This window comes from Rhagoletis zephyria, unplaced genomic scaffold (assembly GCF_001687245.7).
Source record: "Rhagoletis zephyria isolate East Lansing unplaced genomic scaffold, Rhagoletis_zephyria_1.1 Rzeph_scaffold_07577, whole genome shotgun sequence".
In the NCBI taxonomy this organism is placed as follows: domain Eukaryota; kingdom Metazoa; phylum Arthropoda; class Insecta; order Diptera; family Tephritidae; genus Rhagoletis; species Rhagoletis zephyria.
In genome coordinates, this window is record NW_016164660.1 from 1 (window position 1) to 22,780 (window position 22,780).

At 33.5% G+C, this 22,780-nt stretch overlaps 1 protein-coding gene across 9 annotated transcripts; it reads left to right on the forward strand.

The window, feature by feature from the left end:
• Positions 1 to 1,156: 1,156 nt before the first annotated feature.
• On the forward strand, positions 1,157 to 15,442 carry ewg (DNA-binding protein Ewg). 9 transcript variants are annotated; one of them, XM_017630282.1, is made up of 7 exons: positions 1,157 to 2,165; positions 2,229 to 2,435; positions 8,277 to 8,552; positions 8,929 to 9,060; positions 9,115 to 9,259; positions 9,499 to 10,526; positions 10,662 to 11,405. In XM_017630282.1, exons 1-6 carry the CDS (start codon positions 1,383 to 1,385, stop codon positions 10,482 to 10,484), a joined length of 2,529 nt encoding a protein of 842 aa, XP_017485771.1. In that variant the 5' UTR covers positions 1,157 to 1,382; the 3' UTR covers positions 10,485 to 10,526; positions 10,662 to 11,405. The 9 variants fall into 9 exon arrangements, with proteins under 9 accessions (XP_017485771.1, XP_017485773.1, XP_017485774.1 ...); XM_017630284.1 differs by having other exon boundaries at positions 8,277 to 8,516; XM_017630287.1 differs by lacking the exon at positions 10,662 to 11,405 and adding an exon at positions 15,044 to 15,442 and having other exon boundaries at positions 1,158 to 2,165; positions 9,499 to 9,626.
• Positions 15,443 to 22,780: the final 7,338 nt, after the last annotated feature.

Consider the following 22,780-nt stretch of genomic DNA (forward strand, 5'->3'; position numbering starts at 1 on the left):
CAAATTATTGTACTTTTTTAATGTATGGGATTCGAAAAAGTCGAGACCTAAACTTCAATATTTCCAAAATTAAGAGATCCTTGAATCTATTGACTTAAATAAAGGAAGAACAAGTAAGAAAGTCTAGGTTCGGGCGGAGCCGAACATTAAATACCCGGCGCAAGTATAAATACCCGGCGCTAGATGGTAAGCCGGGGTGTACCAATTTTGAGTTAAATTTCGAAATATTGCAGATTCAAGCATTTCTGAAATTTACCGTTAAGTATATGAAAAGCGGCCGTAATTTTAGTCCGATTTCAATAATTTTCAACGTTTTGCTTTTATGTGGCAAGCACAATAAAAATACCGAGTTTGGTACAAATTGGTAGAACGGTTACCGATATACATATATGTGATCATAAGTGGGCGGTGCCACGCCCATTTTCCAAAATTTTACCATAAACGTATTTCTTGGTAAAGAATTGTTGCAAGCATCAATTTTGAATAAATTAGCTTTAATATTTACTGATTTATCGAAGATTTTGCATTTCTCTAAATTACCGTTATATGGGATGTGGGCGTGGTTATTGTCCGATTTTAAAAATTTTCGGCCATTTGGTATGCTGTACCAGGACCAACAACTGTGCCAAGTTTGGAAGAAATTGGTGCAGCGGTTACCAAGATATACACATGTAACCATAAGTGGGCGTGGCTACGCCCATTTTCCAAAAATTTATAATATTCTTATTTTTCGTCTAAAATTTATTGTAAATATCAATTTTGAGTGAATAATCTTCAGTAGTTACTAAAATATCGCAGTTTTCGTATTTCTGGAAATTACCGTTATATGGGAAGTGGGCGTGGTTACAGTCTCATTTCGCCCATTTTCAATACCAACCTGCCTTGGATTAATGGAAACCTACATACCAAATTTCGTTGAGATATCTCAATTTTTGCCCGAGTTATCGTGTACACGGACAGACAGACATGGCTTAATCGACTTCTCTATTCATTCTGAGCATTTATGTATACATTTGTCTATATCTATCTCGATTCCTTTTGGCTGTTACAAACAACCGTTATGTGAACAAAATTAATATACCCTTGTGCACAAGTGCGCTCGGGTATAAAAATACAAAACCTATCTAAATACAAGGTTACTCAACTAAATGCTTTTGCTTCCTATCTTTTTTCGTTCCAGGTCTTCATCTAACTAACTCTTCCTTGGTGTTTCAGGTGAAATAACTCTTATCTCCTGTGAGCACTGCATGTGCTGAAATGCTACTTCTATTGTAGTTGCTTTGTGAAACGCTGTAAACTTGACCAAAGATTGGGCCTGGAGCCCAACATATTAAACATAACTTTAAATATCTTCAAAAGTAGACGAATAGTATAAGGAAAATATGAATGTGACAACAGTTTCCACTGGCACTAGCACTGGTACCATTCACGCAACACAACAAACGACCAAAACATACAAAATTGAGATGTTGGATGATGGCCAGCTGAGCATGGCCTCAGATGATGACGACGATGACTTAATTAACAGTGACGACAGTCTTTATGATGACGCCGACTTGGCGCATATAACAGTGCAGGATGATGTGGCAAATCAATTGGCAGCAGCCGGTCCAGTAGGTGTGGCAGCGGCAGCGGCGATTGCATCATCGAAGAAGCGAAAACGTGCACATTCGTTTGAAACGAATCCGTCGGTGCGCAAAAGACAGCAAAATCGTTTGTTGCGAAAACTCCGCGGCATCATCTACGAGTTTACTGGTCGCGTGGGCAAGCAAGCTGTGGTGCTGGTGGCCACACCTGGGAAACCAAATACCAGCTACAAAGTGTTTGGCGCAAAACCACTAGAGGATGTGGTGCGAAATCTCAAGAACATTGTTATGGACGAATTAGAGAATGCTTTGGCCCAACAGGCTCCACCGCCACCACAAGAGGACCCATCACTTTTCGAGTTACCCCCTTTGATTATCGATGGCATACCGACTCCCGTGGAGAAAATGACACAGGCACAGCTGCGCGCTTTTATTCCCTTAATGTTGAAGTATTCGACAGGTCGTGGCAAGCCTGGCTGGGGACGTGAGTCGACCCGTCCTCCATGGTGGCCAAAGGAATTGCCTTGGGCAAATGTACGCATGGATGCACGCTCGGAAGATGACAAGCAGAAGGTGAGAGTGCGTCATCCCACTGCCAACCATATTGGCTTTTTGAATTATAATGCTTTTTTCCATATGCAGATCAGCTGGACGCATGCACTACGAAAAATCGTCATCAATTGCTACAAATACCATGGTCGAGAGGATTTGCTACCCACATTTGCCGATGATGACGATAAGATTGAAATGTTGGAAGGCGAAGAGGACGATGAAATGGATGAGCATGAACCCTCGACGACAACAACAACTGTACAAACGGTAGCTAATGCTGCAACGAATACAACAAATGTGAGTATGGTACTTTGGTAATAAACACATACATTAGAGAATTCCGATATTTATTTAAAGACGCTTCTCAATCGAAATTTTTCGACAACAAAAACTATTACAATATTTTTACTTAGTACGGTTTATATTAAGTAAATGCATTTAAACAAAACCATTTGGCATAAAGGCATCGAAAATTACGATAATAAGTTTGAAGGGTAACCCGAAGCGGCTAAAAAACTATATAAAAAAGAACACTTAACAATACATACTGGTCAATCGTGTTAGATCGGCTATCGAAATTGAATATCTTGATTTGCAGCTAAAAAATGGCACTTGTTGATAAATCCAGTCCAAGTCGTTACCCTAATACAGAAAGGTCCTAACCAAATTTCCTCCTAATCCAGCTTTGCACAAAAGTAGCAAATTAATTACAGTATTCAATAAAAAACAACAGAACATATCGCTCATATAATTCAATAGTGTCGTAATCCAAAAGAAAAGATATAAATTTTTAGTTTAGTATGCAGAAATTACCGGTACCTCTTCTTCTATGTTGTATACAAATTTCATAGCTGTATCGATTACCAGTAGAATAAAATATGTATTCACTTTTACTATAACAATAACAACAGATTGACGCTTACACATACGTTAGTGTTTGGAGGAGGAGCCTCCGATTTGTGATGTGCGCCTTGCTGTTGTCACACGAAGGGGACCTACAGTTTTACGCCGACTCCGAACGGCGATCGTATTTTTATGAGAAGCGGTTTTTCATCGCAGAAATACACTCTGAGGTTTGCCATTGCCTGCCAAGGGGCGACTGCTGTTCAGAAAAAACCTATCCTCTACATTCTTTTGCGATGTCTACTGTTTTTACTATGGGTATATGTAAATTCAAAACTTTAAAGCCGTTTTTATTGAGTTTTGATTTTTGAGTTATGACACTATTGAAGTAAATGAGCGATGTATATAAAGAACTTAAATTTTTATAAAGTTCTTTACTTACTTTGTAATGAAACAAGAATTTTAGATGTGGCCTCTATGAAAATACATACGAGTATATGCATACCGGTCCGATTTCTTTCTTTCAAATATTGAACTTACAGTCAGTCAATAAAGTTTTGGTACAGCGGGATATTTGCAATAGGGCAACTGGTGTTCGATAACACATGCTTGCGAAATTTTAATTTTGTTTCCACCCTCCAATAATTATGCTCTTCTTTTGAATATCTAGGTATGTTAAATTAAAATGCATCTTTTCTTCCAGAAGTCGAGATGNTTTGAAGGGTAACCCGAAGCGGCTAAAAAACTATATAAAAAAGAACACTTAACAATACATACTGGTCAATCGTGTTAGATCGGCTATCGAAATTGAATATCTTGATTTGCAGCTAAAAAATGGCACTTGTTGATAAATCCAGTCCAAGTCGTTACCCTAATACAGAAAGGTCCTAACCAAATTTCCTCCTAATCCAGCTTTGCACAAAAGTAGCAAATTAATTACAGTATTCAATAAAAAACAACAGAACATATCGCTCATATAATTCAATAGTGTCGTAATCAAAAAGAAAAGATGTAAATTTTTAGTTTAGTATGCAGAAATTACCGGTACCTCTTCTTCTATGTTGTATACAAATTTCATAGCTGTATCGATTACCAGTAGAATAAAATATGTATTCACTTTTACTATAACAATAACAACAGATTGACGCTTACACATACGTTAGTGTTTGGAGGAGGAGCCTCCGATTTGTGATGTGCGCCTTGCTGTTGTCACACGAAGGGGACCTACAGTTTTACGCCGACTCCGAACGGCGATCGTATTTTTATGAGAAGCGGTTTTTCATCGCAGAAATACACTCGGAGGTTTGCCATTGCCTGCCAAGGGGCGACTGCTGTTCAGAAAAAACCTATCCTCTACATTCTTTTGCGATGTCTACTGTTTTTACTATGGGTATATGTAAATTCAAAACTTTAAAGCCGTTTTTATTGAGTTTTGATTTTTGAGTTATGACACTATTGAAGTAAATGAGCGATGTATATAAAGAACTTAAATTTTTATTAAGTTCTTTACTTACTTTGTAATGAAACAAGAATTTTAGATGTGGCCTCTATGAAAATACATACGAGTATATGCATACCGGTCCGATTTCTTTCTTTCAAATATTGAACTTACAGTCAGTCAATAAAGTTTTGGTACAGCGGGATATTTGCAATAGGGCAACTGGTGTTCGATAACACATGCTTGCGAAATTTTAATTTTGTTTCCACCCTCCAATAATGATGCTCTTCTTTTGAATATCTAGGTATGTTAAATTAAAATGCATCTTTGGTTTTCTTCCAGAAGTCGAGATGTTTTTTTTTACTGATGGCATGTATATTTTAGGTATTCTAGCAATTTGCATGAAGCCAACAATTAATTAATTCAGAATTGAATTTCCACTTAAAAACAACATTATTAGTAAAAAATGCTCATAATCAGACTAAGTAAATCAGAAATATCTAAATGGTTTCGAATTTAATTTTGCACAATTTTGATGTTTGGGGGGTTTGTTGTAGAATTAACAATGTTTTTATAAAAATTAGCGAAAAACAAAATATTTAAAAAGAGTTGCCCGTATTGCAAAAAACTCTCTGTACCTAAACTTTATTGATTGACTATATGTGATCACCAGGGAACGGATTTTTAGGACCTAAAAACCTATAAAAAAGGCAAAATAAAATAGCGGAATAGGCAGGAAAAGGTACTAGAAATCGCGAAAATGCAAAATAAGGCACTAAAAAAGACAAAAACCGAAAAATAATCAAAAATACTTTTATTTTCGAAATGTTTACAAGTAAAAAGAGAAAAACTATGAAAAATTTGTACTTTGAATCTTTGAGTTTCGAGTTTTTAACTCACTAAACTTTAATCTCTATAGTTGTAGTAACATTGAACCACAAGATGCATTTTGCAGTTTTCTGCCAGCATTTTCATTATTATATACTAAACGTGCGCTCGAAGTGAGTTGATACAAGTGCCGCCCAATGTAAATATGGAACGTTTAAAGCTTTCATATTATCAGGAATAAGAGCTTTTTCCTTGCCCTTTACAATTAAAGGTGGAAAATGCAAAAAAAAGGCAAATGTCTTAAAAACAGGCAACATCAAATGTGTATATATGGAATCAGGGAAAGCTAAATCGTGGACATTCTTAATCGAATATACTCGTATCTCTTTAGCAGAAAAAAGGCAATTTCCATAAAATCCGTTCCCTGGTGATCACTATATTTGTCAGCTGCTTCTGCCACTCATTTTTACCATGTTTAGGCGTTTTGTGGTTGATATTTTGCTGCTTTTGTCGACTAACTTGAAAATAGGTTTCAATACTGTAACAAGGAAAAGCGCAAAAATACAAATTTTCAGTGATTTATTTTTGCTGATAAAGTTTGTTTAAATCTCCTAATAGGTCGTAGTGAAATGTATCGCAAATAATAAGTGTAAAGATGCCAGTGCAAAACTTAGTTCCATGTTTTCTTTGTATTGTTAATATATTATTGACGCCACATAAAAAAATAGATCTTAGCTGCCTTTTGCATATTTACCTAATAAATAAGTGTGACGTGCACAGTGTTTTTCTTTTTATTGAAAGATTTTGCATTGACTTGGTAATGATCTTCATTTAATTTTAGTAATAAATTATGCGACTTACTGTGAACTATTGCAAATTGAGCGTTGGGCTAAATTTTGATAATCAGTTTATGAAAATAAAGCGAAACTAACATGTAATTTTTACTTTGAAATATTCATCTTTTAAGATTTTTATCATAAATTTGCTTGGACTTTATTGAAAATTTTTGCAACATGTAAAACAGATGAGTTTTCTGCCCGTTACATCTGATTGTATTCCTATCACTATAACTTTATAGCAGCTGTTACAAGTCTACACCAAACTATGAAAAGTTTAATAACACTCGTTTACAGCAAAAATGTTCTATGGATGCCACTAGCCAATTCCTATGTAGAACACACTTCTCAGAAACTGTCAGGTCTATCGAAAAGTGATGTATATACGGTTTATGGAGAATTTTATTTGCTTTCATATGCCGTATCTCTTATTACGATTATTTAATTGGTTCGTAAGATATATGCTATGATGAAGTGGAATCTCTTTTTTTTTTTTAAAGCTGAATAACGGTAAATTGCAAATATCTCGAAAACGCATCCATAAAAAAATTAACTCGATTTTCGGAATNATTGGTTCGTAAGATATATGCTATGATGAAGTGGAATCTCTTTTTTTTTTAAAGCTGAATAACAGTAAATTGCAAATATCTCGAAAACGTATCCATAAAAAAATTAACTCGATTTTCGGAATCAGCGAGCGATTCTACATATAAATTGGATAGTGGCGTCTGGAGAACAAAATCAAAATTAAAATTTGTGACCCCTGTAATCATTGGGAATGTTTTTTTTTAGAAAATATCTATGCGAGCATTTTCTATACACCATTGGTACAGAAACAGAGATAAATGCGTTAACATTTTTGTATCTAAAATAACGAAGTTGTAGAAACCACCGGATGTGCTTGTGATAGTACTTTAGATGAACTTATCTCCGTCATACCTTAGTTTTGAACACAATTTTTAAGATATATGTATGTAGTTTCAATAAGCAATGAGCATTTAGTACAGAGTTTTCCAATTTGATTTTGCAGAAGATTTGTTTTCAGCGCAAATTTTACTCTGCAAACATACATATTTCTTATTATTTCCATATCTTCTCAAGTACAAAGATGCAAAAACAATTTAAATACTAGTCTATTAGGATTTCCAGAAGATTTAAAACAATATAATATTACAGTCACTTACAGTGACTCTCGCAAAAACTAGAATAAAACCTGAGTTCTTTCGGTGCATATTTTAAGTTAATAAACATAAATGCTTTTGCAGTAAAGTTAAATAAAAACAAGTAAGAAAGTCTAAGTTCGGGCGGAGCCGAACATTAAATACCCGGCGCAAGTATTAAATATATGATTTTCACCTTTCCGAAAGCTACCGCTACATGGTAAGCCGGTGTGTATCAATTCTGAGTAAATTAGCGTCCTTAAATTTCGAAATATTGANTTTTCATTCTGATCATTTATGTATACATTTGTCTATATCTATCTCGATTCGTTTTGCCTGTTACAAACAACCGTTATGTGAACAAAGTTATAATACCCTTGTGCACAAGTGCGCTCGCGTATAATTAGTACGAATGTAACGTTGTCGGTCAAATAATCGACGATATATACTTATAATATATGTATATATATATAATTTTACCAGATTTTCGTATGCCAAATTTATTTATTTTTCACTATGAAATCTTGACAGTAAGAGACAATGTCAGCCGCGGTTTCGCTGTTAGATACAGATAGATTTTTTTTAAAGCAGCCGAATAGTTTATTTGTATAGATAGAATCATGAAGATTAGGAGCAAATGCCTAAATCATTGCGTCTCAAAATAGATTTTGTTTAGATTCCTTCCCTAATAATCCTAAATGTAATTCACATAAGTTGCTTGAACCCCTAAATAAAACTTAATTTTTTATGCAACTATTAGGATCACTTAGAAAAACAAAAATATCAGAAATGCTCCTTCTATACTAAGCTAGCGACACGTATGAATGTATAGTCATGAATAAAAATTAAAGAACGTAGTAAAGTTCAACATATTATAAACTTAGGGGGTTCAACAAAATATTTTTAAGCTGACATAATTAGCTCTAATTATACCCTAGAAATTTCGTAAAAGCATTTTAACCACTTTTTTACATATATAAATTGTAAATCTGTAAATCGTTCCACTAATGTATTATCAATCGATACCCTGCAGCAAGTAAATGTCGTAAAGATCAACAGCGCTGGTACGGTTATCTCGACACACACGGCTAGCGCACAGACACATGGAAATTCTGTGCCGACAATCATTCAAAGCACCAACAATCAACACATAACAACCACCGCAACACTCCCGGCATCGACTAAGATCGAAATTTGTACTGCACCCGTACAAACAACCAACCAGGCACAGCAAGCAAATGTCGCGGCCGCGCAGAATATTGCAAACGCGCAGGTTTGCATCGAACCGCTGACTTTGGGCGATGTTGATGTTCGTACTAACAAACAAGTAGCAATTACCGAAGATGCGATTTTTGATGTTGTGCGCCTTTCGTTATTCCTTATTGCTTTCTTTAGTTCCATTGTTTAGCTTTGGCTATTTTTATGTTATTGCATTATTAACAAATGACAATTTTTTACCCCCCTNTTTGGCTATTTTTATGTTATTGCATTATTAACAAATGACAATTTTTTACCTCCCCCCCTTTTGTTCAGCCTATTAAGAAATTTACTTAATATTTATTAAAGCATTTGTGTTTTTTTGTAGCTCAGAGTTTTTATTATTATTTATCTTGGTTGCACTCATAAACCCACAAATTAGCCATATTAGGCAACTTTTTTGAGCTTGGTTTCATTTTCATTTACAGTATTCCACGCAAACAGTGCTTTCTACAATACAAAATGCTGACGGCACAGTGTCTCTCATTCAAGTGGATCCAAATAATCCAATAATAACTCTACCCGATGGTACAACGGCACAAGTGCAAGGAGTGGCTACGGTATGTTCATACTAATTAAAATATTTCAATGTGTCATGTGACATTATATTGCAGCTGCATCAAGGTGAAGGCGGTGCTACTATACAGACTGTACAGAGTTTGGGCGATGTCAACGGTCATGAAAATATGACTGTCGATTTGACAGAGGCGACAGTGGCTCAGGATGGTCAGATATATATTACTGCTGAGGATGGTCAAGGTATGGGTTATGCAGATTACGATAACTTACATATACATACATCTACCATCAAATTATCCTAAAAGCTCAACTTCACAATATGCATGCAATACGATTAAGAGTGAAGGAAGTGAAGTGAATGAAGCTTTGCTGTATTAAAATCTTCCCTAAATTTTAGGAAACTATTTATATGTATTGAATATACGGAAATACATATTGAAAAAGTTTAATTGTGGTTTTACCATTTTATTTTCCCCCAGGTTACCCTGTGTCTGTGAGCAACATGATAACCGTGCCAGTTTCCGCCTCAATGTATCAATCCATGATGGCCAACATACAACAAATTCATACGAATGGTGATGGCACAGTGTGCATCACACCAATGCAGGTAGATTCTCATGCCAATAGTAGCAATAGTAGAAGCAACAATAACAAAATGAATAATACCAACAATAGTAGAAATCACTATCAATGTTATACTTTAACAGCAGCGCCTGGTGGGCTGGGTGCGCGCTTAATTGCAACAGCTCCAACTTCAGCCTTGCCATCGACTGTAAATCAAAGCCAAACAAATATAGCCAATAATAATGCAACAAATTGCCAAATATTTAATCAGTCTAATTTAAGTAATACCCCTTCTAGTCAAAGCAGCCGCGCCGACCACAACCAGCACCATCATCAACGTCAGCAGCAATTGCAGGCCATTCCGGCTGCTGCGAAAATTTTCATCAACGCCGCTAGCTTTGCCACTGTTAACAATAATAACTCCATTAGCACTAACAATAATAATAAATTCGGAAATATAGCCACTGCAGCTGCCGTGTTGCCACTATCATTACCAATTATGGTAGCCACAGCCGGCCTTCCTGCAACAGTCAGTAATGCAAGTGTTGGCGACACTAATCGGTCCGGGCCAGCTTTGACCGGAGGCGATGCTGATACGAGTTCCTCTAAAACCACGACCACTTCTACTATTCGGAAAAGGGGGGCAAACAAGCGCCGCAAACAAACTTTCGCCAAAGTTTCGCCCGTTAAACTTGAAAGTAGTGGCGATTCCAGTGGCGAAACGCTACTACCGTCCAATTTACAATTTTTAGATGAGGAAGCAGATGGACAAGAAATTAGTGTGCAGGAAATCGCAACGGATGCTGGAGATGGTGCTGGCGATGGTAGAGGCTCTGAGGCAAATAGAGGCACATTGAGCGTCTCTAAAAAAATTATAAAAATAGAAAATTTAGAGAACTAATAAAAAAGTAAAAAATGCAACTGGTGATTGTATAAAATGCACNGATGGTGCTGGCGATGGTAGAGGCTCTGAGGCAAATAGAGGCACATTGAGTGTCTCTAAAAAAATTATAAAAATAGAAAATTTAGAGAACTAATTTAAAAGTAAAAAATGCAACTGGTGATTGTATAAAATGCACCTATTTTAAAACGGTGTTGTTGAAGTGCTTGCATTTCAAAAAAAAAAAAAGTTTATATATGTATACATATATGTATATTAATAAAAACACGCATACAATTTGTATCTAGTCAACATACATAATTACCAAACTGCAAACACTAAGTAGGCGCACATAAAACTAGGTTTAGTGTTGATAAATGTAAAATGGTTAACAATGTCTAAATTAACCGCGAAGTACCTTTTGAAATTTCAAAATAGTGAACGAAGTCCCATGAGTCCGAAATGAATTATGAACATTTTGAATTCGGATTCGATTTGCTTCAAATTGTAGCATTTGTGAACATACTTGCCATTGTTGTTTAATTTTGTTTGTTACATTTTTTGTTTGTTACTACGTAGTTCAATATAATTTACATTTATGATTTGAATGTAATTATACACTTCGCATTGCATAAAATTGTTGCAAATCTTCTTTTTTATTGTATTTTTTCATATGTATATTAAAGTATACATACATCTACACATACATATAAGCACATACATATGTATATATATGCTTTTATTGATTAAATTCGTAGATTTTAAGTTGCTTACACTTACCATTTAACGTTTAATTTTTAATTAGTAACCAAAGCTTATGTAACGAACCCACATTTAAATGAAAATTAGAAATGTTCCTAGCGTATATGTATAATAACATAAAAAAAACGAATTGATCGTTAATGAACCCACTTGCTAATGTGAAACAAAACCAAAAATTAATTTAGATGATTANTAAAAAAAAAAACGAATTGATCGTTAATGAACCCACTTGCTAATGTGAAACAAAACCAAAAATTAATTTAGATGATTGGTCATTGTATTCTATATATGTATGCATGTATGAATATATACATATCATATTTAATATATTTTCGAACATCTCAAATGCTAGGAAAAAATATATATGTAGGCTGTTAAGATGTGTAATCTAGTATAAAAAAAAACTTAGAAGCTTTAAAACCTTCCCGCCGTTAAAGCATTAAAAAAATGTTTCAAAATACAAATAGCAAACATACTTATACATATTCTACCCTACCTACATTTAGTTCATACACTCTTGAAATTTTTTGCTGCATACTTTTGCACTACTAACATTTTTACAGATATAAGATGAGATGAAAAATCTGCACAATTTAGAGCGTTTAAAGTACAAAACCGCGTGTTAAGTTAATGCTAAACCTCGTATATGAGGTGTCTTATTTCTAAATGGTTCTCTCTTTTATCCCTAATTATCTCTACCTTTTATTTAAATATCTATATTTTGGTATGAATGGATAAAGCTCGATCCAGAAGCTTCCGATGAGCAAATCTCATTTTTGGCACAAATGTCAGTTGCGAGGTTTTGCGGAACCACGATACGTGGTGTTGCACTTTAAACGACAATTTGCATAAAACAAAAAAAAAATCAAATAAAAATAAGAAAGTCTTCTTCACTCAATAACAAAGGCTGACTTTATAACTGTAATATCAATGAATACGTCAAAAGCATCATGCCCCTTTCACACGCTTCGGTTCCTGGTTACGCGGTGGTCGAATTGCCGGCGCAAAATATATGCAACCGAAAACCGGCATGTGTGAAAGCAAAAAAATTGCTGAACATAAGTTTTGCTCTGGTCAACCGGCCCGGGTAACTGGAAACGGCATTAAGAGTATTTTTTAACTATGCGTTGTGTTTTAAAATATGTTGAGCTGGTAGTCACAGCGCATCTGGCAAGTAAACACGGCACCACTAATAAAGTTGGATGTTTATTTGCCGTGCGAGGAAGATGAGAATGAGACAGAGCAAATGTCAAATATGTCAACGTACATAAAAAGTGTTATTAACGTAAAAATTAACTTTCCTTATTTTTGCCTTGATTCCAACTTCGTTGTATGAACACCGCAGTCAAACTGTATATGTATACCCTAAATTTAGCATTTCCATCTTGTGTCATTATAATTTGCTATTGTAGAACTTTTTTTTCGCATTGGCCCCTTTGTCACATAGAAAAAATTTCATCAAAAACCATTTAACAAAAATTTCATGAACATATGTGCATTTCCCAAAAAACGTAAACCGAAAATGCAAGTAAATGAATTCAAACGGTTTTATAACTTTAAAGAACTGAAAAAATTAAATAAAAAATTAAATTTAGTATGTGTTACTAGTAAAAATATTGTATGGGAGAAAAATATGTCACGTCCGATATGTCACGTCCGTTACCAGATTTTAATTTAAATTAAATCAACAACGAATTGCTCCTGATTAAAAATAAATTGGTTGTAACGGCCCATAATTTGACTTTATTTAAAGAAGGTTTAATAAAGGGAACCTTACAGGATTCGCTGAGTTTTGCTTATTTTTACATGTACTCTGAAATCACTTCTGTTTTTGTTATGCTCTCCTTTTCATCGATTTTCTCGACGTCAGTGTTCCAAGCGCACCTAATTTTTTTGTCAATCAAGGGACGGTATAAAAGCTACCCAACGGCAAATTTTTTTCACAAGTGACTTCAGTTTTCGTATGATTTATTTAACTTTAAAGTCGTATGATTGTCGCGTCCGTAATCCAGGATATGCCCATATGTATATGAACAAAAATTTCAAGTGTATGAACTATATAAATATATTTCAATATTAAAGTACGAATTTAAATATATGCATATATGTACATAGTATCTACAATCATACATATGCCATGATACAGTTTCCACCTCCAGGTGGAAAGTCATCGGTGTATTTTTCTTAAAGCAATTATTGTCACACTTCCTGCGAATGAAATATTACATAAATTACTTTTGCTATGAATATCTTAGCGACCTACTAAAAGTGCAATTTTGTATAGTAATGGGCCTTGATAGTAATAAAAACACCGTAGAGAACAATTAACTGTAAACTTTCTCCTGCTTACAAATTAAAAATAACATAGAAAATTCAATTGAAACTTGTTTCAAGTGGTACTGTTTCACACGCTCCTTTTACCGCACAGCCAGATTGCTGGCTCAAAGTGTATGTGAAGTTCTGAGGGCTTTCACACAAGCCGGCCCCCTGTGTGCGGGCAAACCGGCTGCCGGCTATGAAGCGACAGGAACGTGTGAAACGGTTCTTAACGCGGTAAATACGTAGGTAGCGGCGATAAGGTACGAAGCAGGAGCATTTTTCAGCTTCTTATTTTCCTATGACCTTTCTTAATGCTTAATTCTTAATTTTTGTCGCCTTTGCGACTCTAAATCCTCTTACCGGTAGGGATCCTCTTTTCACGATGTTTATTTGGGCACTCCGCACATTAGGCGAGTAGTTATAGTAGTGTAATCGTTTCGGTATACTAAAATATGAAGCTTTTATGCCGAAAACAGATCGCTGATTTGCCGCAAGAGAGCTTTAAAGTTTACTGTTCACATACGCTCCCATAGTAAGAATGGCAAATTTTCTTCTAATGAGCTGTGGTTAATCGATACAGATATGGTATTTTTACACAACGTAGAATAATATTTTAATGAAGCTCCATATGTTACGATTCATAAACATGCTTTCGCCAAATCATAAAATCTGAATGAATCGAAGCGCCAAACACTAGCATTGAAATAGATTTTTGTTAACATTTTTGTTTTAGAAATAAATTTCTGTAAAATCATTTTACATTTAAACGGGAAATTAAAAGAAATTTTTGCAATAAGTGACTGATGCGTAGTTAAAAAATAAATGTATTTGCCTTGTATGTGTATATTAGCTGGTGACTTATGTACAATGCGCAATTTGCAGAAGTCGGGTCGTACTATGATTAGGAGCGTAATGGGCGGAGCGCCATAGAATAGTAAAATGTGCTAATTTTTATTGAATTTATGTTACTCAATTACTGTTTTATTTCAAATTTATACACGTAATGTTTTTTTTTTGTTTAAACATATATTTAGAAAATATTTAAGCTTAAATATAATCAAAATATATTTTCGGTTAAACTGTTTTTATTTACATTTGTATGTAGTTCAAATTATGAGTGTAATTTTTAATCTTGATTACTGTAAATATTCATATAGCTAATACCAAAATATTTTATTTGAATTGCAATAAATGCCACGCATAATCCCCATTATGTTTGTGTTTTTCATTATGAATTCTTTGTTTTCTTATGATTTTTTTAAGCGGAAAACTATTGTACGTAAGTTTGTAGCTAGCTGTTTGTTTAAATTTATAATTATTTCTGTTGGTTTTTATTTGCAGTAAATGAGTATGGAGTGTCAAACCTTAATTTTCACACGAAAAATGTGCGCTACAACGGTTGTGTATACATTTTTTTCTCTAGAAAACATATATTTAACACACATATAACATAAATTTTACAAATAATATTTATATACATTTTATAATATATCTTACAGGTGGAAAACGGCGACCAGTTGGAAACCATAACCGTTTCTCCGGGCATGCAGCAGATGTTAATTCAAGGTGCGCCAGGTACCGAACCACAAGTGCTGCAAGTCGTAAGTCTCAAAGATGCAACACTCCTTACCAAAGCAATGGAAGCTATTACCGGGGGAAATGTTAAGGCTGAGGATACCATAATAATGGAGCAATAAGTTACTTACAACAGTAAAACACTTATACGCCAGGAGTAATTGTCATTTTACAATACATATGTTTATTTTTTTATAATACACCTGCGGTCTAAATAATAGCAGTGCGACATTTTTTTTTGTTTCTTTAATGTTCAATAATATTTTATAAAAGAATAGCTAATTATATAAAAGAAACCATATTCCTACCTAAATTTCAATCAAAATTTCAATCNTTTTTTTTTGTTTAAACATATATTTAGAAAATATTTAAGCTTAAATATAATCAAAATATATTTTCGGTTAAACTGTTTTTATTTACATTTGTATGTAGTTCAAATTATGAGTGTAATTTTTAATCTTGATTACTGTAAATATTCATATAGCTAATACCAAAATATTTTATTTGAATTGCAATAAATGCCACGCATAATCCCCATTATGTTTGTGTTTTTCATTATGAATTCTTTGTTTTCTTATGATTTTTTTAAGCGGAAAACTATTGTACGTAAGTTTGTAGCTAGCTGTTTGTTTAAATTTATAATTATTTCTGTTGGTTTTTATTTGCAGTAAATGAGTATGGAGTGTCAAACCTTAATTTTCACACGAAAAATGTGCGCTACAATGGTTGTGTATACATTTTTTTCTCTAGAAAACATATATTTAACACACATATAACATAAATTTTACAAATAATATTTATATACATTTTATAATATATCTTACAGGTGGAAAACGGCGACCAGTTGGAAACCATAACCGTTTCTCCGGGCATGCAGCAGATGTTAATTCAAGGTGCGCCAGGTACCGAACCACAAGTGCTGCAAGTCGTAAGTCTCAAAGATGCAACACTCCTTACCAAAGCAATGGAAGCTATTACCGGGGGAAATGTTAAGGCTGAGGATACCATAATAATGGAGCAATAAGTTACTTACAACAGTAAAACACTTATACGCCAGGAGTAATTGTCATTTTACAATACATATGTTTATTTTTTTATAATACACCTGCGGTCTAAATAATAGCAGTGCGACATTTTTTTTTGTTTCTTTAATGTTCAATAATATTTTATAAAAGAATAGCTAATTATATAAAAGAAACCATATTCCTACCTAAATTTCAATCAAAATTTCAATCTTTGCAAACCAATTATTAAAATTTAACAAATTTTCACCAAAATTTCAAACTGTTCAGATTTTTTTAGATAAATATTAGGTATGCAGTTTATATGGAAGAAAATGCACAAAGTGTCAGCAAAAAAAATCAACTCGAATTTGTACTCAATTAAAAGTTGTACTACATGGTACTAATTTAATGGGCTATAAAACTGCGTAGCAAGAGTTATACAAAAAATTCTCATCAAGTTTGTAATTTTGGTGAAAATTTTGTTGAATTTTATTGATTTTTCTATAAAGTTTGGGATCTGGATTTATATGATTTTGTTGTATAATGAGATATAGTTTTAATAAAAAAATTATGAGAATTAAACAAAAAAAAAGTTTGACCTAAGCACAGATATAATTGTGACCGAAGGTGTACTTATGTATGTACATATCGATGATTCTCTGCATTAACGAGTGAATTAAAAACAAAAGCGCAACAAAACGATTTTTTAAAGTATATTTTTGATTTAGTTTTTTTTTGTAATTTACAAGCATGTATGTAAGTACATTTCATACTTCAAATATATATATTTTACGTGCAAATACTTACATATATACATAGCTGTATCGTATGGAATAATAGCTTATGTCGGGAAGCTGGCTTTGGTATAATGCGGCTTTCCCTTTATTCTTTAAATGACAAGGAATTTTTTGATGAGACTTAATAAGAATATTGACTTGCTAGTATCGGAACTATTTCTTGTACGCTTATTTGCCAAAAGATCTTCAACAGCACGGCGGCAGTGAGTCATTCGCAATCGTATGCTGCGAATGCCGCATTATACTACAGCCAGCCTTTCGACATAAGCTACTATTCCATACGAACACAGATACACATACATATATGTGTCAGGTCGCAGAAACACACTTTACTGATTTATTATATATTTTGTGAATTAGACAGACAAATAAAAAAAAAACTTTAAATAAATCGAAGTATATTTGACAAAAAAAACGAAGTGGCGCATTAGAACATTAAATTTTTCCAAAAACGCGGTAGATCTACGCTGCTCATGCCTCAAATCTTTGTCTAATTCTTACTAAAGTAACTAGCNTTGCCAAAAGATCTTCAACAGCACGGCGGCAGTGAGTCATTCGCAATCGTATGCTGCGAATGCCGCATTATACTACAGCCAGCCTTTCGACATAAGCTACTATTCCATACGAACACAGATACACATGTACATACATGCACATACATATATGTGTCAGGTCGCAGAAACACACTTTACTGATTTATTATATATTTTGTGAATTAGACAGACAAATAAAAAAAAAACTTTAAATAAATCGAAGTATATTTGACAAAAAAAACGAAGTGGCGCATTAGAACATTAAATTTTTCCAAAAACGCGGTAGATCTACGCTGCTCATGCCTCAAATCTTTGTCTAATTCTTACTAAAGTAACTAGCTAAGATTACTAAAGTAATTAGTAGTAAGTTATTAGATATGGATTATACAAGGATTAGTCATGAAACCCTTACCAGTGGTAAGGGTTTTATTTTTTGAGAAGTAGAAGACCGTCGATATGTACTTACAAACGCTTTACTTACTTCTTTCATAAAAATGTTGATATAGTTTAGTTTTTATTTATCCCTTAGTTAGATAGTATATTTTTTAGATATTTTTTACATAAGTATTTACATATGCGTAAACTAAGTAAATGTACCTGAAAGGTAGTATACAGTATTTACACCCAAATAACATTTTGTTATTTATTTACTTATTAATATTTTATTTTTCTTCAAAAAGTCTAGCAATTCTTCATACTGATTTTTGAGTTTTTTTATCATCGAAAAGTATATAAACATTTTCACTTAAAACCTTGGGGTTGTAAAATAGAACGAAATATTTATAGAATTTCGTATGCTAGGGCCATATTTTAAATAACGGCAATCCGATTGTTAAATATACGTATCGTCACCTGAAATGCGAAAAGACGTAAGAAGCATTGCCACTGAAATTGAAAATGTCGTGAGTAATGTTTTTTTTCATAAAACGATATAGGAATTTGTAATTCGATGAAATCCATAATATCAATCAAAAAGTGAATTTTGAATTTTTTATAAGCTACGACGATGTTTTTTCGTCTTTTTGCATTTCAGGTGACGATATGTATGTATGTATATTACTGGGTCCGTGGCAACATTTTTCTGATTGTGATTCGCTTAAAAATTCGAATCCCAAGTTTTATTTCGAAAGCTTTTACTAATAACGGGAGATACTCAATATTATTGTTCAGGGACAGCCTCACTTGGAAAGTATTAACAGCTGTCCCAGAAATCGGATTTGTAGCACAAAATTCATCGTTCATTTGTGTAGAGAAAATTAAATGTTTAAAGAGACTAACCCCCCTATTATGAATTTGCATACGATAGATGATAAACGCTTGGAAGCGTATCGTATAAAATGAGATTTCGTATTATGGTTTCCACACGCACGATAGATGTACTATTGTGAATGACAGCGGTATTTGTTTACTATTTGTTGTGAATTTAAATGAAAAAGCTGTTCTGCTTGTTGAACTTGAAAGCAGTGATCGGACTTCAAAAAAAATTTGTGGTAGAATCTGGAAAAAAAAATGTGGAAGATTTTAAAAAAATGTGGTAGATCTCAGGTTTTGGATCAAACTTAGTACAAAAATTAAAAATATTCTGCAAGGTTTCACATAAATTGCAAACATTTTAATTCGAAATAATTTTAGTATAATGAAGTTCAAGATTGAAGTTGCTAAAAATTGCGTTGAGTTTTGGCAATTTTTTCCTTGAACGTGTAAAGCAATTCCTTCCATATCAAGATATTTTTCGAACATATTTTGAAAGATTTCTGCGACCTTGCGGAGTGCTGCCAGTGTTTCATTTTATCCCATCGCGATGTAGCGAAAAAATGTGTCACGTTCCAGAAACCGCTACTTGTGATTTGCCGATTTTGACAATTCTCAAGTAAAAGTAAACAACGCCTAAGAAACTTTAGATGCACTGAAATTTTCTAATACTTTCACAAAAATCGCCGTTTTTTTTAATTTTCGCTATTAATTACTTTTATAAATCATACATTTTGCAATTTAACACAATAAAACCACGTTTCCTGTCGAAAAATTGAATATTGAGAAAATTTTATATTGTACAGTTTATTTTATAATCCCATTCTGCCTGTTGTTATTGTTTAGTGTTGGACAATTTTTGCTCTTAAACTTAAGAAAATTATGTCGAGCAAAAATAAAACTACTCAAAAATGCGAATATGTGGTAGATTTCAGACATTGTGTGCTAGATGTGGTAGATGCTCAAAAAAGTGGCAGATCCACCACAATGTGGTAGAAGTCCGATCACTGATTGAAAGTCGAGAAAATTTCCATAAGCTATAAAAAATTAAGATAAAACATGTTTCCTCCAACCTCAATTGCGTTATATATAAATTCAAATTGATGAAACTCGGATAGAGGCTACAGTAAGAATGCAGTTGAGAGATGCTTCCAATCCTCTGGAGAAGAACTCGATAATGTGTGTAACTGCATTAAGTTTTATTTCTTAATTATTAAAAACAATTCTGAAGTCATTCGTAACAACCAAGAATATCATTTTTTATTTAGAGTATTCAGCATATTGTATTTAATTGTGGATATAATTTAGCAAAACTCAAAGAAAAGGCACATGCAATTCACCGAGGTATAGATAAAAATTATTTTAATACTGAGTCAACATTAACATCCAGATTGCGATTAATATAGAGGAAAGCTAGCCCATTGTGTGCTCGTTCTCCGCCCATGCCTGCACATTAGCCTGCGCCTTAGGGTCAAAACATAGTGGAGTGGCGAGCAAAGCGAAGAGCTAGCGTCGAGCAAAGCTTCAATTACAAACGTGTATGTACGCTTTGCTCTTCACTATGCGTTTTCCCATTGAAACATATGCGTTTGAATTCGATGCTTTGCTCGTTGCTCTTTGCTCGCCGCTCCACTATGTTCTTACCCTTAGTTGTATGGAGAAAATTTTTTCTTAAGCTACAAAGCAAGACTCCCCCTAGAAATGTTCCTTTGGTCATAAAAACGTGCCCTGCGAAAATTTTTTAAAATCGGACAACGGAAAGACGTGCCTCGAAAGGCCCTAAAGTTCAGCATTTTCATGCAATTTTTCACAAAGTAGTCAAAATTGCATATAAGTCAGAGGGAAATTTAATATATTTTAATCTCACTTGATGTAGTTTTGCCCCTCGATGTCAAACCTATTTTTGAACCTCCACAACTTTTAAAGTTATTGAGGTTTTTTCTACATAAAATTACAATTTTCTAGGAACTCCGAAGTTAAATTTTAAGAGTCCAATATGACTCATATTGAGGCTCTTTTTATGTATGAATTTAAGCTTATATAAGTCGACCTTCGAAGGAAGGGGAGCAACCTCATATCGGACTCTTAAATGAGCTCATTATGAGCGTAAATGCTCCGAAATAGGACTCCTTAAAGACTCATTTATGACTCCAAATGTTTGCTGGGAATTGGCACGAAGAAAAGAAATTTGTAGTATCGAACTTTTGATGCAGTTAACTTCTATTTGACACGTAGATCAAATTTGATACAAATTTGTAGAGAATTTAATTTCCCACATTTTTTATAGACAAACTTAAAAAAAAATATATATTTTATTGTAAATAATTAGCACAACGTGCGAAAAAATTTTGCATTGTCACGGTTTTCGCCATTTTTCAACAATTTCTTATAAAAATGCGTAGCATATTCAAATTCCAAAGTTGTAGTTAACATTTCTCTTTTAGTGTTGGGTTTTCCGGTGGCACAAAATTTGTAAAGCAAATTCTAATTTACGGTTAGTTTAGATGCCATATTTGAGACGCCATGTTGAATTTTTCGGCTTTTTCCCAAAAAAAAAAAACCTCAATAACTTTAAAAGATTGGGAGGTTTAAAAATACTGTAGCACTTTTTGACGAGTATATTAAAATTTTTTACTAGAAAATAACGGGACTTTCCGTTGTTTGTCAGCTTTTTTTTGTCAATTAACCAAACCTCGTCAGCAACCCTGGATAAAATTTACTTTACCTTTGTTAAATTTTATCGTGTCGTGTAAAATGGACAACCGCTTGCAATTATTTCGCTAGAATTTAATTCGTAATACGGCACAACAGGATGCAAACATTTATCGTGTATCGTATGGATTCATAATTATGAATTATAATTACAATAGGGGGGTAATTCACATTATGTATTTGGTTTAAGAAACTTGCAAAAAATAAACGCAATTTAAAAGATACTAATCTTGCAATATTTACATATCGCACGTTCAATAATAAAGAGAATTATTTAAAAAATTTAGTTTTGTGCGAAAACGCAATCAATGATTGATCAATACAAAAAACAGATGCAAAGACACCGCCATTTTTCCGGGAGTTTTGTTATCATTACATTGAACAAATTCTCCTTGTCAAGTCTATTAATTGCATGATGAATTAATTCTCTATATTATTAAACGTGCGATATAGTGACCAATTTCTAGTACGTAAATGTTTGGAAAACTTAAAATACATACATACATAAGTACACAGTAATGTATATATACCTAAGCAATTATACATATACTCGTACAATAAGCAAAGTTTAATGCATTACATAAAAACATTTCTGAAAATGTATTAAAAATGATATTCATCGTTTGGTAGAAGAACGACATAACGCGAAAAATAAAAAAAAAAATCGGGAAAAGCGGCTTTAAGGTTTTAGTCAGGTTTTTCCACTTTAATGTAAAGTAAATAATAACTTAAAAATGTAGGAAATATACCCGTAAGAATTAATCCAGAGAAATAAGCTTTCATTAAACCTTAACTTGTTTCCATACTTTGATCAAGGAGTGATTGATTTCTAGCCATAGTTGCTAAGCAAAGAGGAACTGCGTAAAATTGCCGTTCTAATGATCCGCGATTGAAGGGCTGACATCCCTTTTTGTATACTTAACTCGANGATACACCGATCTAGGCAGGGTTGAGTATCCGCTACAACAACAACACAAAGCGTTAATTTTCTCCACTTGGTTCTGTTCTATCACAGGAGAGAAGCATTTTCCTACACACTCTTGCGCGTAAATGGTTGCTAACTTCTAACTGAATGCATCTGCAAATCGTTCTACCGTCATAAAATAAAAACACAACTTTTTACCTTTGACTGATGAAGTTGAACGAATAATACACATACACGTTCAGATTAGGAATGTTGGATCCCGGCATTTTTAAGGTCCCAAAATCCGTGGTATTCTTGTAAAATAATCCCGGGATTTTCGGGATTTGTAGTTTGCACTGATGGCATTAATAGGAACTCTATTGGCTATATTCCTTTTTTATTTAACAATTAATATTTTTTTTATATGTCTAGCTCATTATACATACATATAACACCGCGC